The sequence below is a fragment of the Hoplias malabaricus genome, chromosome 3, assembly GCF_029633855.1.
Source record: "Hoplias malabaricus isolate fHopMal1 chromosome 3, fHopMal1.hap1, whole genome shotgun sequence".
NCBI lineage: Eukaryota > Metazoa > Chordata > Actinopteri > Characiformes > Erythrinidae > Hoplias > Hoplias malabaricus.
The window spans coordinates 6,204,764-6,222,263 of record NC_089802.1 but is presented as its reverse complement, the minus strand read 5'-3'; the positions used below and the strand labels follow the sequence as shown (position 1 = coordinate 6,222,263).

The following is a 17,500-nucleotide window of genomic DNA, read 5'->3' as shown; positions in this document are numbered from 1 at the left end:
GTGTGTGTGTGTGTGTGTGTGTGTGTTTGGAGGGGGGTGTATGAAGCAGTGAGACACAGTGTGTTTAAAGCAACTTCTCATGTGTATTGGTGTTTTATATTAACCTTTCACTCATTGACCACTGTGTTCATACGCCATTCATCTACACTCACTGTCTATTTTATCAGCTCCACCGAAGACAGGGGTGCACTTTGTTGCTCTGCAGTTACAGATTGAAGCTTGTCTGTCTGTATAATGTGTGAGAATACAGCTCAGCTCTGTGGGTCTGGAAGGACATGTGTCTGTCAAGGAGTTTTAATTAGGAAAAGGAAATAGACCTAAAAGCCGACGAACATCGCTGCACATGTGTTTATGTGGGTGGTGAGGCTAGGAAGGTCAAGTTTATTTATAGAGCACCTCGCATACACAAAGGCAACTCCACCTAATTTACAGAAAATATTACAATATTAAACCAAAGCAGTAAAAATGAAAATTGTGCAACTGATAAATGAAATAAATTATACATTACACAAGTAAATCAATTAAAATAGTGCAATTCAATGAATATGAAGGAAATTAAAGTAATTAATTGCAAACAACTTCTAAGACTAAACTTTGAATTTGTGGAGTAATGTCTGTGTAGGTTTCTCTAAAAAAAAAAAATGAATACAAGTCTCCAGAGAAGAATGGAGGCTGTATTAAAGGCTTGAAGTGTGTGAACTAGAGGCTGTGAAGGTTGTATTGTATTTAGTGAAGGCTTCCATGTAATTTTGAACATCGCAGCTGTCCTTCATGATGAATGGGCCAAAAGAAATGCTCCTAAATTGCGTTTTAAAAACCTTTTTTGTTCGCTTACACTAACAGTTAAGAAGGTGTTTCCTTCTCCTGTAAAGTTACTATTTTAGGAGATACTTGTTTTTTAGTTGGACAGCGACGTTTTGTTTTGAAAATTATTTTCATTGTTAAATCAATAGGGCGGCACGGTGGTGCAGCAGGTAGTGTCGCAGTCACACAGCCCCATGGACCTGGAGGTTGTGGGTTCAATTCCCGCTCCGGGTGACTGTCTGTGAGGAGTGTGGTGTGTTCGCATGGGTTTCCTCCGGGTGCTCTGGTTACCTCCCACAGTCCAAAAACACACGTAGGCTGGTGGATTGATGACTCCAAAGTGTCTGTAGGTGTGAGTGAATGTGTGACTGTGTGTTGCCCTGTGAAGGACTGGCGCCCCCTCCAGGGTGTATTCCCGCCTTGTGCCCAGTGATTCCAGGTAGGCTCTGGACCCACCGTGACCAATAAGTGGATACAGATAATGAATGAATGTTAAATCAATAGCTGTTTTGAAATGAAAGAGTGGTGTTAGACATCTGCACAGTGCTGTATATGGTGAGTGCAGAAAAAATGCAGGTGTATCTTAATAAAGAGGACACTGGATATTTCTTTAAGATTTGGCTTTGGCTGGATTCTTTAGATCTAATTATTGGGCTGTTCTATTATTACACACTTCAGCCTCAGCCAATCAGTCAGTTTCTCTCTCCTGTTTGTCTCTAATTATTGTTTTTTCTTTCATTATTTGTCACTTGTCATGACTGGCACAATAAAGTATTGCTTTCATGGATTAGTAATGTGTAAGAATAAACCAGTTTGATTGTATTGTGTCTTTGGAAGTGCATTCAGGCATAAGGTGTTTCCCTGTGCTGTTTCTGTTTCAGAAAAGCACCTTTTGAGAGCACCTTCTCTCAGATTTCTCTCTCTCTCTCTCTCTCTCTCTCTCTCTCTCTCTCTCTCTCTCTCTCTCTTTCTCTCTTTCTCTTTCTCTCTCTTTCTCTCTCTCTCTCTTTCTGTCTCTCTCTCTCTTTCTCTTTCTCTCTCTCTCTCTTTCTCTCTCTCTCTCTCTCTCTCTCTCTCTCTTTCTCTCTGGTATCAATCCTCCCCCCTTTCTCTCTCTATTTTCCCTTTGTGTGAGCTAAGGCTGGCAGTTACCAGGCAACAGTCTTGAAGTTTTCTGCACATGCTCTGTCAGTCTACCGTGTTTGTGTGAGTGTGTGTGTTTGTGTGTGTGATTGACCACTTTTTTTTCCCTCTGCCCACTTGTACGTGAGACACTTAAGGGTCAGCCTTTGGTTAAGGTCCATTTTAGCAGTTCTGGCCCTCACTGTCAGAGCTGTAAAATGGCAGAATGTTTCGGCAGGATTGCTGTGTCCATTCTGACAGCATCCACCCTGCTGTCCACAGATTACACCATGTATAAAGGTCAGTGATGGAACAATTACTCAGCAGTGGGATACAGACCATAAAGCTTAGTCTTCTCTTTATTTAAATCAAAGTGTCATTTAATTTAAATTTAATTGGGAAAGTGCCTTATACAAGCACATCTGGCCTTTCTGTACTTTCCCTGTACTAGTTTATTTATTATCGTAGGTTTTGTTCTGTACTCCATTATTCCAATTTATTGTGAATAATATTAGTACTAATAAATAAGTAAAAAAAAAAAAGTAACACCCAACAACATGGGTGGTATGGTGGCGCAGCAGGTAGTGTCACAGTCACACAGCTCCAGGGACCTGGAAGTTGTGTGTTCGAGTCCCGCTCCGGGTGACTGTCTGTGAGGAGTTTGTGTGTTCTCCCTGTGTCTGTGTGGGTTTCCTCCGGGTGACTGTCTGTGAGGAGTGTGGTGTGTTCTCCCTGTGTCTGTGTGGGTTTCCTCCGGGTGACTGTCTGTGAGGAGTGTGGTGTGTTCTCCCTGTGTCTGTGTGGGTTTCCTCTGGGTGACTGTCTGTGAGGAGTGTGGTGTGTTCTCCCTGTGTCTGTGTTGGTTTCCTCCGGGTGACCGTCTGTGAGGAGTGTGGTGTGTTCTCCCTGTGTCTGAGTTGGTTTTCTGCGGGTGCTCCGGTTTCCTCCCACGGTCCAAAAAATAACTCACGTTGGTAGTTGGTAGGCAACTCAAAAGTGTCCGTAGATGTGAGTGTATGAGCGTGTGTGTTGCCTTGTGAAGGACTGCATCATTTGAACCCAGCAGCTGTCCTTCATTCATTCATTCATTCATTCATTGTTTGTAAGCGCTTATTTAATTCAGGGTCTAGGTCCGGAGCCTACCCGGAATCACTGGGGTCAACCTAGAGGGGGCGCCAGTCCTTCGCAGGGTGACACACACTCACACATTCAGTTACACACTCACACATACGGACACTTTTGAGTCGCCAATCCACCTACCAACGTGTGTTTTTGGACCGTGGGAGGAAACCGGAGGAAACCCACGCAGACACAGAGAGAACACACCACACTCCTCACAGACAGTCGCTCAGAGTGGAACTGGAATGCACAACTTCCAGGTCCCTGGAGCAGTGTGATAGCGACACTCCCTGCTGCACCAACATGCTGCCCAGCTGTCCTTCAAGATGTGTGAAAATTTCACGATGAATGGACCAATAGAAATGCTCCAAAATTACTTGGAATCCAATCTTTTTACATTGACTTCCACTGAAAGTTATAATGTTTTTTGTAAATTGTAAATTGATTCTGGTGAGCTAGCTCAATGGAGCATAATATTTTTATGATTTGCTAACAGTGTGTGTGTAGTGTGTGTGTGAGTGTAGCTGGAGTTGATGTGCATGAGTGTGTTATAAATTGATGGAGTGTGTTCAGGGACGACTGAGTGAGGTGGGAGGAAGGACAGTCGTGTGTTTTCTGGACTGTTCGAGGCTCCGTAGCTGTGTGAGCTTCAGGCTCGCCCTGTGGCAGAGACTCAGCCTGGCAGCTTCTCCCCAGAGAGGCATCACGCGGCCGGACTGAGAGAGACAGGAGCTCGCTCACTCTCTCTCTCATCCTTTCATTCCCTCACTCTCTCTCTCTCTCACCGCCTCTGTCTCTTTCTTTCACCCTTCTCTCATGCCCTCTCTCTCTCTCATTCTTTGACCTTTACTCTCATTCTCTCTCTCTCTCTCTCTCTCTCCCTCTTTCCATCCTTTCACCCTTCTCTCATCCCGTCTCTCTTCCTCTCACTCATCCATTCATCCTTACTCTCATTTCTTCTCTCTCCCTGTCTTTCATCCTCTCACTCTTACTTCCCTTCCTTCTCTCTCTCCCCTTCTTTCATCCTCTCATCTTTACTCTTGTTCTTCTGTTTCTCTCTCTCATCCTCCCAACCTTACCCTCTCTCTCTCTCTCTTTCTCACTCTCTCTCTCGCTCTCACACTCACTCTCTCTCACACACACAGACACACATTCTCTCCACCTCTCCCTCATTCTTTCACCCTCATTCTTGCCGTCTCTTTCTCACCCTCTCTGTCATAATTTTCTTTCTCTCTTAATTTCTCACTCATTCTCTTGCTTTCCTTTTCTTTTTATTTGTCTCTTTATTTGTTCTTTTTTTATCATGCTTTTCCGACTCTTTCTCTTTTTCTATCTGTTTCTGTTACTACTTCATTTTCTTTTTCCCTTAACTCCACTTCCCACCTTTCTCTTTCTCCTATTGTCTGTCTTTCTTCCAGTCCTTTCCTAGTTCTCTCTATCCCTTCTCTCTTTATACTAGAAAAAGAGAGGATTTTGAACGGATGATTTTTTTTTTATTTCTTTCTGCTTTCTTTATGAAAGTGTGTGATACAGAACAATCAAAATCTGTGAAGCATGGCTTATAAATGGTTTCTTGAAAAATGGTGTGTTAGAGTTGAAATTATCATTTGATCATGTATGAGATGAGGAGCAGTAATGGGAGTCCATGACCAATTTGCTCAGGGGTAATAAGGTGTATTCAGATTCTATTGCAATTATCTTCTGTACGTTATACTCCAGATCTGTTATAAGAAGAATATATATATTAGAAGAATGGAGAGCTGCACGTGTTGCAGACTGGACTGCAAGCTGGTTGTGTTTGTGATGTCACAGCACATTTTTGCCCCGATTAGTTGAACCTATCTACAGGTGGTTCACTTTCTCTTTGATATCAGCTCAAATTTCTCCAGTTAAAACATGCGCTTTGCTGATTATGTAGAGAGGGAATACAGCTGCACTCTTCTGATTTAAAATTTGTATTATTTTTAAATGCTGTGTAAAAGTATTACGAACTACTAAAGAGCAGAAATGTTACAGAAGTCATCTTCATTTGAGCTAAATAAAATGAGAGAGACAGAGACAGAGAGAGAAAGTGGGAGAGAGAGAGAGACAGACAGACAGAGATAGAGAACGAGAGAGAGAGAGGTATAGAGACAGAGATAGAGAGACAGAGATAGAGAGACAGAGAGAGAGAGATAGAGAGACAGAGATAGAGAGAGAAGGAGAGAAAGAGTGACAGAGAGAGAGAGAGAGACAGACAGATAGAGAGAGAGACAGAGATAGAGAGAGAGAAACAGACAGAGATAGAGAGAGAGACAGACAGAAATAGAGAGAGACAGACAGAGATAGAGAGACAGAGAGATAGAGAGACAGAGATAGAGAGACAGAGAGAGAGAGATAGAGAGACAGAGATAGAGAGAGAAGGAGAGAAAGAGTGACAGAGAGAGAGAGAGAGACAGACAGATAGAGAGAGAGACAGAGATAGAGAGAGAGAAACAGACAGAGATAGAGAGAGAGACAGACAGAAATAGAGAGAGACAGACAGAGATAGAGAGACAGAGATAGAGAGACAGAGATAGAGAGAGAAAGAGAGAGAAGGAGAGAGAGAGACAGACAGACAGATAGAGAGAGGGAGAGAGAGAGAGAGAGAGAGGGAGAGAGATAGACAGAGAGAGGGGGGAGACAGAGAGAGAGGGGGGGAGAGAGGGGGGGCAGAGAGGGAGAGAGAGAGACAGAGATAGAGAGAGAGAGAGAGAGAGAGAGGGAGAGAGAGAGAGACAGAGATAGAGAGAGAGAGAAAGGGAAGGCTTGGGAAAGAGTTAAAGAGTTTACTCTCACTTCAGAGAAAACACAACGCAGCAGAGCCCTGTCATATCACACTGAGGACAGTACAAAGAGAACGTGAGTCAACACTGAGCATTAACCCTGCCTTCTCTCAGCTGTGTCCTCACTGTAAAACAAGAACTCAGAACAGAGGAACAGTTTGTTTTAAATCAGTAGTGATTATTCCACCCTTTCTTAATGGATCATCCCCAGGGGCTTCATTTCAAAAGAAATGGGTTTTTGTGCCTAAGCTAATGTGATGTATCTTTTTCTGTGTAGCACTGTCATATTATCGTTAGATAATTGTGTTGCTTATGATTCTCTTCACATCACTCTTACACCCCACCCCACCCCACCCCACTCCACCTCTTTCACTCTCTTTCTCTGTTTTTACTCTCATTATCTGTTGTGTGATATCTGATATATTTCTAACAAATCTCTCTCTTTTTCTTTTGTGGGTGATACATTAATAACAGCACTGCTTTTTTTATTGCTCTCACACTTTCCTTCTTTTGTTGGGTGACACATTTATTACATTTCATCTTATATTTCTCTTCTTTCACTCTCTCTCTCTCCGTAGTGATGAAGAGGAGTTGCGTAAATCATTTTCAGAGCTGGGGGAGAGGCGTGGAGACTCTAACTCGAGGGGGATGAAGCGTACAGGCAGCGGGATGGTACAACCCTCCGGTGCCCTGCTCTATAAGATGGGTTTCCTTGTGCGCAAAGTCCACGCTGACTGTGATGGCAAAAGGAGTGAGTATCAGGTCTTATTCCAGTTACATCAGTATTGTAATGTGAGTATAATGTGGAATTTCTGATACACGCCACTTGTTAACCCTTTAAACAGCTTGTTATGGCTAGTATAAAGTCTGGTGCTGAGTCATTGTACATAACCCTCACATAGTCATTACACAGCTAAACCAGAAATGAGAAATTTATCGAACGGTTCTCCGCAGTACGGGCCACAAAATTGCCAGTTATAATTATCAGCTGTAATTCCAACATCTCACTCATAATAATAAATGAACTTCTCATTTGGTGGTGAATAATACATCAGCTGGTGATATATTATGCATCCCCACCCTAAACTGAGCAGTGCACAAAGACTGCAGGAACAGACTGAGCACCACCGCTATAAACCCACCCTGGAATGAAACTTGGTGATGGACACACACATTATACACACTTTAAATGACTTGCCGATCTCATGGTGTAATGCCTTTAACAGAAAACTGGGCCGCATATAAATATATATTACTGAAGAAGAACTGAGAGTGAGAGTTTAAACTGCCCCCGTGAGTGTTCACCCTTGATTCATGTGGCACATCAGACCTGCATTGCCTTCTCTGTCTGGGTAATAAATTAACAAGCTGTCATTGTCTTGTGAATTGCAGCTCCTCGAGGAAAAAGAGGCTGGAAGACTTTTTATGCCGTCCTGAAGGGTCTTATTCTTTATCTGCAGAAGGTGAGACTTGCAAAGTCATTGTGATCTGCACATCTCCACGTCTGCCTATGTCATCCTCTTTTTCCCTCTCTGTCTTTGTATCTGTGTCTCTACATTTTCTCATTCACTCTGTCGGTACATGTTCGTCCAAGTCAAATGTACGTCTTTATGTTTTAAAACAAGTTTTCATCTGGCAGCTTTAAGAGCATCATTGATTTGGGACCCAGTTGGACCCACTGAACTGAGTGTACTGCTGTTGCTTGCCTTTTTTCTCATTTTAAATTGAATATAATATAATTGAATGTACCAACATGATCTACATAAGTGTACAGATATTAGCAGTCATTCACAGTAAACTTATTTACAGTATTTTTAATGTCAGAGACATTATTCTAAGACTCTCATTATTCTGTTTTCTCAGAATCACAGCATTGAGTACTTTATAACTGGTGTCCAAGGTCTGTCAATAATATGCGGTGCATTTGTGTTATCTATTTACTGATTGTAACATTATTAACTTGTCTCTGGTGAGATGTTAATACAAGAATATACATTTTTAGCATTCAGGAGACATTCAGGCTCATAGCAGCTGCAGATATAAAGGAATCTGAGAGTGACACCATTAAATATTTCAGACTGTACTCAGTTATATTAATGCTGCTCCTAGAACTAAATCTAACTGTCTGTTGAGTGATATTTTCCACAGTGACAGTCAAAGCACACAGACTGTTCTACATTAGCTCCATTGCACCCCCAGGCTGATAGAGTGGGTAATACATGGAGCTTATCTTGACTCAAACATTACACTACAGAATAAGATTTTCGATTCCTGAGGATAAACCTGTTGCAAAGAGGGACCAAACCCAAGTTAGTTTCAGTGTGATAGCAGGGAATGTCTGCAAAGCTCTCGCTCTGTCGTTTTCACTGTGGCTGGTGGATCCAGCGAGGCTGTGTGCAGGTTCTATTTCTGTTCCTGTATCAGTTGACTAAGCCAGATCTTTGGGTTGAAGCCAGAAGGCTATGTGCTCCAGCTGGCCTGAAGCCTGTGGTCTGGAGGCCTGTGCCAACTGACCACTGACCGCTCTGGGTTCTGCTCACTCTGCTCCTTTAAAAGGAAGTAGAGGTCCTATCCAGGAAGGTTCCCTTGGTGACACAGCTGGTTTTTTCTTTGGCAACAGTGAAAGCAGCAGTGGAGTGATGGCATGTCAGTAGAAAACAGCCAGTAGTTAATACTTGATTAACATTAACAAAGGGGCAGTATAAATCTGGGTTTCTTTCTTATTATGATTTTGTAAATTCATTATAACTTCAAATCATGAGTACGTTTACTTCATCAATGCATTTAAGAGGCTGTTTCAGGGCCTGTGTTCAAGTAACAGAGGTTTCTAAGTGTCAGCTGGTTTGTCAGATGATGCTGCTGATATTTGAAGCTACTGCCGATGGCATTTTGCATTGTGGTAATTATTGTCTAGGGCTGGACTTTTTGTAAATGTCGGTGAGCACATTTATAAAATGAATCATCACTGAAGGGCTAGAATAAGGCACTGAGATCTTTCTGCAGAAGTAATTTCAAAGCTGGACACTCCTGTAGTTAAGTAAAAGCAGTGTGCCACTCTTGTTAGAAATAGACAGAGACGAGAAATGAAAAAAGTATATCTCTCTGAAACAGCCTTCCTTTATTTGAAGATGCTTTATTGTTTATTTATCTATTTATTTTAATTTATTTATCTAACAACACCCCAAATTTTGTTTTTCAGTTCTTTAGAAGAAAGGAAGATTAAACATAATAAGAATCTAAATTACTATCACATGTGTAAACTGTTGTCATGTTTATGGTGATGTTATTCTAAATAAAAGAAATAAAATAAAATAATAATAAAAAAAATATATAGGCAGAGACGAAGACACATTTATTCATTCATTCATTCATTATCTGTAAGCGTTCCTACCTGGAATCATTGGGCGCAAGGCGGGAATACACCCTGGAGGGGGCACCAGTCCTTCACAGGCCAACACACACGCACATTCACTCACACCTACGGACACTATTTTGAGTTGCCAATCCACCTACCAACGTGTGTTTTTGGACTGTGGGAGGAAACCGGAGCACCCGGAGGAAACCCACGCAGACACAGGGAGAACACACCAAACTCCTCACAGACAGTCACCTGCAGGAAACCCACGCAGACACAGGGGGAACACACCACACTCCTCACAGACAGTCACCAGAAGGAAACCCATGCAGACACAGGGAGAACACACCAAACTCCTCACAGACATTCACCCGGAGGAAACCCATGCAGACACAGGGAGAACACACCAAACTCCTCACAGACAGTCACCCGGAGGAAACCCACGCAGACACAGGGAGAACACACCACACTCCTCACACACAGTCACCCGGAGGAAACCCACTCAGACACAGAGAGAACACACCACACTCCTCACAGACAGTCACCCGGAGGAAACCCACTCAGACACAGGGAGAACACACCACACTCCTCACAGACAGTCACCTGTAGGAAACCCACGCAGACGCAGAGGGAACACACCACACTCCTCACAGACAGTCACCCAGAGGAAACCCACGCAGACACAGGGAGAACACACCACAGTCCTCATAGACAGTCACCCGGAGCGGGACTCAAACACACAACCTCCAGGTCCCTGGAGCTGTGTGACTGCAACACCTACCTGCTGCTCCACCGTACCGCCCAAGACACATGTAAAGATTTAAAATATAGTTATTGCTAATTAAGACTAAGGTAATCTGTCAGATAATGTTCATTAATGCCCCTCTCCTTTCATTGATTACACTCCCAAAATCCCATCTAAGGTTTTCAAATATATTTTTGGATTTATATATTCAGATATATATTCATTATAAAGCATACAATGTTCAAGTCCTGATTTTCACTGGTGAACAGGAACAGATTAGCTCTAGAAAAACACTGGATCTGATATGAATACGAGGTTAATTTGTTTAATTATCTGTGGTTACAGGGTGAGTATAGGCCTGATAAGCAGCTCTCTGATGAAGATCTGAAGAATGCAGTTTCCATTCACCATTCCCTTGCCATCAGAGCCACTGACTACATCAAAAGGCCCAATGTTTTCTATCTGCGCACGGCTGACTGGAGAGTCTACCTGTTCCAGGCTCCGTGAGTCCATTTCTCTTTTTTTTTTTATCTAATCTAAAAACAATAATGACTTGTTCCCACCTTAAAACAGGAATTTTCATTGTGAGTTTTAATGAGTTAAATCAACATGGGGGCTTCATTTTATTATATAGTACTGATTTAACCTTGGAAAATTTGCTGTGCACCAAGTAGCAGCAGGCAGATACTTTAAGGTTTGGGATTGATGCTGAAATTCTGAAGAGGCTGATATAGAGTGAAATGGAATACAGTTATTTTATCACAGCACTAGATGCCACACAGGAAAACAAATAACCCTCCCAAAACAAGAGCCAAGGAGAAGCAGTTTTTCCTTGCAGTATCAGTCACGGATATAAAGAGGTCAAGGAGAGCAGCTTACAAGATAACAGAGAGCGGCCTGTATAGAGTGACAGAAAGAGGTTGGTGGAAGCCTTGTGTGGATGACCAGAAGAATCAGTCACTTGGATGCTACAAGGAAACTTTCAAAGTCTTATAAATAGATAACAATTTATTTGGGGAACACACTGTATGCTTTCTATTTTCCAAAATTGCTGGGATGTTGTTTCAAAATTTAAATGAATAAAACATGCAGTGATGTGAAAATTATTTAAACCGTATATTTAATTGAAAATACTACAGTGGCTACAATTCAAATGTCAAAGCTGAGAATGTTTATTGTTGTTGTTTTGTTTTTTAATTAATTGGATGCCAGCAACACATTCCGAAATCTTTGCATCACCCTCTTCTCTTAAAAACCCACTGTAAATGATTTGGGAACTGAGGAGACTAGTGTAGTTTTGAAAGTGAAATGTTTCCCTATCTTTTTTTGTTGTAGTATATCATCTGTTCAACAGTGGGGTCTCTATACTGTGTATTTCATTTAATAATGTACCAATTGTTCTCAGTGGGTGACAAGTGTGGAATAGTAACTTTGGATTTGTAATAATTTGCAGATAATCTGTAGATAATCACTGTTCAATTCCAAGAACAGAATTCACATAAAGAGCAGTTATGCTATGCATAATGAATGAATGCGTATGCAGTGGACGTCTGTACTTATAATTTGCCCATGCCTTTAACCACCACCCTACGTGTGTGTGTGTGTGTGTGTGTGTGTGTGTGTGTGTTTGTGTGTGGGATTCATAGTTGAATTGTGTATCCATGTGTCTCCCCACATGTTCCAATCCCTCGGGAGAGCTTGTTCTGCTCCAGTTGCAGTTCTGTCCCACTTACTGCATTTACGGAGAATGGAGATCTTTATGCGTGTGTGTGTGTGTGTATGTGTGTGTGTGCGTATATGCATATTTATGTATATATCACAGTTTTTACTGTGATATATAATAATACACTTCTTTGGTAAACTGTTTCCTGTAACTACACATTTGTGGACACTGCTGTTTTAAGCAAAACACTATTTTATAATCATTTACTATTTTATTAGGTTTATATCAGTTAAGCTTCCTAACAGGGGCTCCTGTTTACACAGTAACTGAGCCAAAGACGAGCCACATTAAATAATTTTGGTGTGTGTGTGCAGGAATGCAGAACAAATGCAGTCTTGGATCACACGCATCAACACAGTCGCTGCCATGTTCTCTGCCCCGCCCCTGCCTGCTGCCATTGGCTCTCAGAAGAAGTTCAGCCGCCCGCTGCTGCCAGGCTCTACCTCCAAACTGTCACAGGTGACGTTAATTTAATGATAAATTTCAATTTTCCAGCTCCTTTGGTTGCACTGTGTTTGTTCTGCTGCAACTAAAGCGTGTGTAATCACTGTCTGTGTGTGTGTGTGTGTGTGTGTGTGTGTGTGTGTGTAGGAGGAGCAGGTACAAGCTCACGAGGCCCGTTTTCATGCCACCTCCACTGAGCTGGCCGAGCTGCGCTCGTACCCGCCCGACCGGAAGGTCAAAGGTCGTGAGCTGGAGGAGTACAGACTAAGAGAAGAGTATCTAGAGTTTGAGGTAAGAGTGGGAACAGTTTGAAAGTGTAAGCAATTAAGGTGTAGGGGAAATGAGGAAGACTGTTAGAGTGTTAATATCTGTTCCTGAGTTTAGCATCAACATCACGAAGCAGAGATCAACAGCCAAGGAAATAAACAGGAACAGCAGCCAGACATGTTTTAATGGTACAAAGTACATGCTGTGAAAAGGCATTGGAGAATTTAATGGCCTCAGGAGGACATTGTAAAATGTAACATCTGATTTATGGTAGAAGAGGAATATAAAACAAAGCAAGAGAATTCCCTAGAGTTCCCTAACAACTTCATTCATGGCGCACAGACTGTGAGTCTGTCTGTCTGTCTACATATTATAATAAATAATAACCCAAAACAATGTTTCTCTTAATATTCTGACGATATTCTCAGAATTATTCCGAAATTATTCTCAGAATTCTGACTTTATTCTCTGGATTTATTATTTTTTTAATGCCATAGTATTTTATGATAAATATCTAAATTAATAATATGTTTTGGGACGTGTGTTTACCTAAAAGTATTATATAGACTTTGTGTGTGTGGGTGTGGGGGTGTGTGTGTGTGTGAGAGAGAGAGAGTATGTGTTCGTGTGTGTGTGTGTGCATGTGTGTGTGCGTGTGTGTGAGAGAGTGTGTGTGTGTGTGCGTGTGTGCCTGTGCGTGTGTGTGTGAGAGAGTGTGTGTGCCTGTGCGTGTGTGTGAGAGTGTGTGCCTGTGCGTGTGTGTGTGCGTGTGTGTGAGAGAGTGTGTGTGTGTGTGCGTGTGTGAGAGAGAGTGTGTGTGTGCGTGTGTGCCTGTGCGTGTGTGTGAGAGTGTGTGTGTGTGTGTGTGTGCGTGTGTGCCTGTGCGTGTGTGTGTGAGAGAGTGTGTGTGCCTGTGCGTGTGTGTGAGAGTGTGTGCCTGTGCGTGTGTGTGTGCGTGTGTGTGAGAGAGTGTGTGTGTGTGTGCGTGTGTGAGAGAGAGTGTGTGTGTGCGTGTGTGCCTGTGCGTGGGTGTGAGAGTGTGCGTGTGTGTGTGAGAGAGTGTGTGTGTGTGTGTGTGTGTGTGTGTTCATGTAAAAAAATAAGTATTTTCTCAGTAAGTGTGGTGCTTGTATAAAATTACATAGAAATACAATAAAAAAAACAAAGTGAAAATTATTTTAATTTCTAAAAAGTAATAGATGTGTTGTGGGTGCGGGTGAAAAATCAGATGTTCTACTCGATCGTATGGATTCGTTAAATCAATGTCACACATGATTTAACACAATTAAGTATGTGTTTATCACGAAGAGAGATTTGAAAAGAGTTAAATCAACACATTCACAGAATATCACTATTTTCTGTAATGATCCTGTCTTTATTTCAATATGAGGGTCATTTTTTTGTTTGTTTATTGGCTTTTTGTATCTGTTGCAGATGTTAAATTTACCGCTCAGATAAACAGCTTTTTAAATCTCGTTTTCTCAGATTTCTAAAACATTTGCACAGTACTGTTGAGAGATTTGAGATTTGTTTAAAATATATAATGCATTACAATTATAATGTATTAATATTATTCATGAATACACCACTGTTGTCTAATGACAAATTATAGGTGACTATGACTTCAGAGGTTCTAAGGGGATAAATCTTTTGCATATCACATGTCACTCTCTCTGTCGTAGAAAACGCGGTACGAGGCATACAGCATGCTCCTGAGAGCAAAGCAGCGTTGCGGAGATGATGATCTGTCAGTGTTCGAGGCCATGCTACTAGAGGAGGGCTCTCTGCAGAGGGCTCAGTCCAGTCCCACTCTTGAGGAGAGCAGCCTGACTTGCAGCACCAGAGATGGCCCCAGCACCGCCAGAGACCCTCCTCCAGCCACGGGGAACGGCACTGGGGCCAGCTGCACCCGTGGACAAGGCCAGAGACACAGCTACAGGCAGGCTGTTAAAAAGTGACCTCTCACCACTCTTACTGGAAGCTCTTTGTGCTGGAAGGGAAGCGAGGTCACTCTCTTACTTGCGTGCGCCCTCCTGCCCTCTGTGTGCCCGCAGGAAGCGGCACAGATTCTGAATGAGTCCTGACTCTGTGATTGGCCAGCAGCTGGTGAACCATATCCGAGCCCTGGATTGTAACTGGGGGAGGGGCAGAGGAAAGTGTTTGAGGATGGGTTGGTCTGAGAAGCGAGGGATGAACTTAGCTCGAGAGAGAAAGAGAGAGCATGGTGGAGGGGACACATCTGCTCATCCATCTATCTGCCATGTGCTCTCTGGATCCAAACGCCTCCGTCCTGGGACCAAAACAGTTCAATACCTTTAAAGTGACTGTTAGCATCAGAGTATCATGCAGGGGCCATTCGGACAGTGTGTATTTCAGCTTCCCTGCATGTAAATACACTTCAGTGTTGTGATGGTTTTTTTAGCAAGCTGCTCCTTGCACATTTTGGTTTTTGTTTTTTTGGGTTTGTCTCTTTGTTATAATTTAAAACACATCACACTGAAACTACCTGTTTGTCACATTCCACAAGAGCAGTGCACTGAACCGCATCCGTAGATTGTATCATGTAAGAAGATGAAGGGGAAGTTTAGGTTCACGTTTAAGTGAGTATACTTACGACTCGACTTTATACTGCTGCACATCTTCTGTAAATACCTGGGCTAAATCCTAATGGCTCCGTATCTGAAGGCTGGTGCACTACTTCAGAGGCACAAGGTCAAATACGGAGACATTGTGGATGGATTCCTTCCACATACTTTAGCAACTTTGTCAAAATCCAGAAATCACAGTGTAAGAATTAATGATTATTTTGCTGTAAATTCTCCTAAATCAAGCTGACTTTTAGGAACCGTAGGTAGATCATACCACACACCTTACATTCTGAATACACAAATCTGTGTTTCTTTTGCCCCAGAATGTCTCTTGCACTCAATTTTAAATATTACTACTATCTGATATACATTTAATATACAGCTCTGGAGTTGATTTACCTTTAAATATTATTACTGTCCGTGTCCTTTTATTGGTTCTCTTGGCTGAGTGTTCTTGTCCACTGTGGCCAGCATGGCTGAATAGTGATGGCTTCTCGTATTCTCCTCTCTCTTCTGCAGAACAAGCAGCAAATCTAGTGATATGAAATATGCCGTGTGTAGTTTGGCTGTCTTCAGCACTGTTATGTTCCCCACCTTGCTCTCTGAATGTGTCTATGTGATTTCTTTACAACATTTAGGCCTTGTTTAACATTCTTCTTTGTTGTAGCGTGTGTGTGGGTGTGTGTGTGTTATGAGAGAATGAGTGTGTGCTTGACGGAATATATCAAATGTTTGTGGAATGTATTTGATACACATCATACTTCTGGATTATCAGCATCAAATCTGTCCAAAAGAGGCAGGTGTTTGTGTGATTAGAACATTCCCATTCCGCTTGCTTTATCCTGTATTAAAAAGGCATTATTGAGAATGGACAGGTGGAAGTCTAACATTGCGTAATGTCTGTGCATTAGATACTGAGGCGCTGTGTATTAGGGATATGTATCTTAATGTGTGTATCTTAATGGGTAACTCAGAGAAACTGCGACGATGGGGTAGGAATGCCTTTTAAAGTACTTCATTAGTATGTTATTTATTTATTTATCTCTGGGGTTTAGCAAGTTCCAGCAAGTGAACCAAGCGTATGAAAACGTCTCTGGTTTTCCACCTGTTTTGTATTTATTTATTTTTTTTTCAAGAGAAAGGGCAGTAGTTTCAAGTGCTGGGGAGAATAATATGCAAAAAACAAAAGGGAAAAAAAAACCTTGAACTATCAATTGTAAACGACCAACATGGGCCTTTGTAAGGCATCACAGATTTGTGAAATGCAAACTGCAAACTCCATGTAATCTCTGCTGTTTTACCTTGGATTAACGAGCAAAGGAGAGACGCAAAAACAAAAGATTGTGAATGTAACGTGATTTGTGAGTTCGGGAGTTGAGGCAAAAATTACAGTTGTGAAGCCATTCTTGTTTACTCAGGCTAAAAATAGTACAACATTGGCTGTTGCAACACTATCAGTTAACCAGCAGAGGGCGCCATGACCGAGCTCAGCCATAACCGTAGTGTGATGTCATTTCTATGGCGGTAATACAGCACAGCCCGTGTTTGTGGGTTTGTTTGTTTGTGTGCGCTCGTGCGTGCGCCCGCATGTGCTTCTCACACACATACACACACACACACACACCATCCATATCTACACTCAGATGTTTTTTGATCAGTGGCAGTTTGTTTGGCAGTTGTTTATTCAGCACTAAGCTGAAAGCTAAGGTGATAACAGCAGGCCCGCTAGCTGATTTAAAAACTCTATGGTATCTAACTGTAATTATAATCAGCACCTGAATGTTTATAAATGGCATGAAATTGTGGTCTGCTTTCATTTGTGTTCTGTACATTTGTTTCCCGTGAATATTAGTGATCTTCTTTTCTTTCTCCATTCACTGCCAGGATTGTGAAGGGTCAAGGGGCAGGGAATAATCTCTATGACATGTTAAAGAAGGCAAACCTACAAGTCACGTTTGGTTACTAAAAGGATGAAGGTGATGGTCATTTTTGGGCCGTCCTACTATTTTTACCCCTTGCTTGATTTTCTGCCGTTTCATCTCTGATCATCAGTTGAATTGTTTAAAAAAATGTCTGTAAGGAAATGGTGTCTGCATAGCCTCTCTTTACGGCCTGTAGGAACAAAATAAAGGAACAAATCTATTTAAAAACACCAGCCATCTTTACTGTCTAACTTTAAATAAAAAAAAGTACAAAGGGAAATACATCTTAAAATGGGGAAGCCATATTAAAAGATTGGAAATATTTCATTTTAAGGACAAAGCCCCAAAATTGCTTTGAAGACTTCTGATTTGTGCCCTGTGAAGGACTGGCGCCCCCTCCAGGGTGTGTTCCCGCCTTGCGCCCAATGATTCCAGGTAGGCTCTGGACCCACCGTGGTTCGTCAACCAGGCAGAAGGAGAATGAAATTCCATGATGCAACACAGGGTAGTGTACTTTTTTCCTCTTCTACAGGAGCCCAGGTTGCCAGACAGAGCTTTTCTGCCATGTGCTGCAGCTTAGCACTCCGTGTACAGCTGTCACCATCAA

General features: G+C 42.1%; 1 protein-coding gene across 1 annotated transcript in view; it reads left to right on the top strand.

The window, feature by feature from the left end:
• The window catches only part of LOC136691780 (PH and SEC7 domain-containing protein 1), a 54,835-nt gene extending 37,735 nt beyond the window's left edge, over nt 1-17,100 (top strand). Inside the window, exons 11-16 of the mRNA XM_066664560.1 lie at nt 6,428-6,600; nt 7,242-7,312; nt 10,295-10,452; nt 11,987-12,131; nt 12,264-12,407; nt 14,066-17,100. Coding sequence (XP_066520657.1) covers nt 6,428-6,600; nt 7,242-7,312; nt 10,295-10,452; nt 11,987-12,131; nt 12,264-12,407; nt 14,066-14,341 — 967 coding nt within the window. The 3' untranslated portion in view covers nt 14,342-17,100. The remainder of the gene's footprint in view (nt 1-6,427; nt 6,601-7,241; nt 7,313-10,294; nt 10,453-11,986; nt 12,132-12,263; nt 12,408-14,065) is intronic.
• Nucleotides 17,101-17,500: the final 400 nt, after the last annotated feature.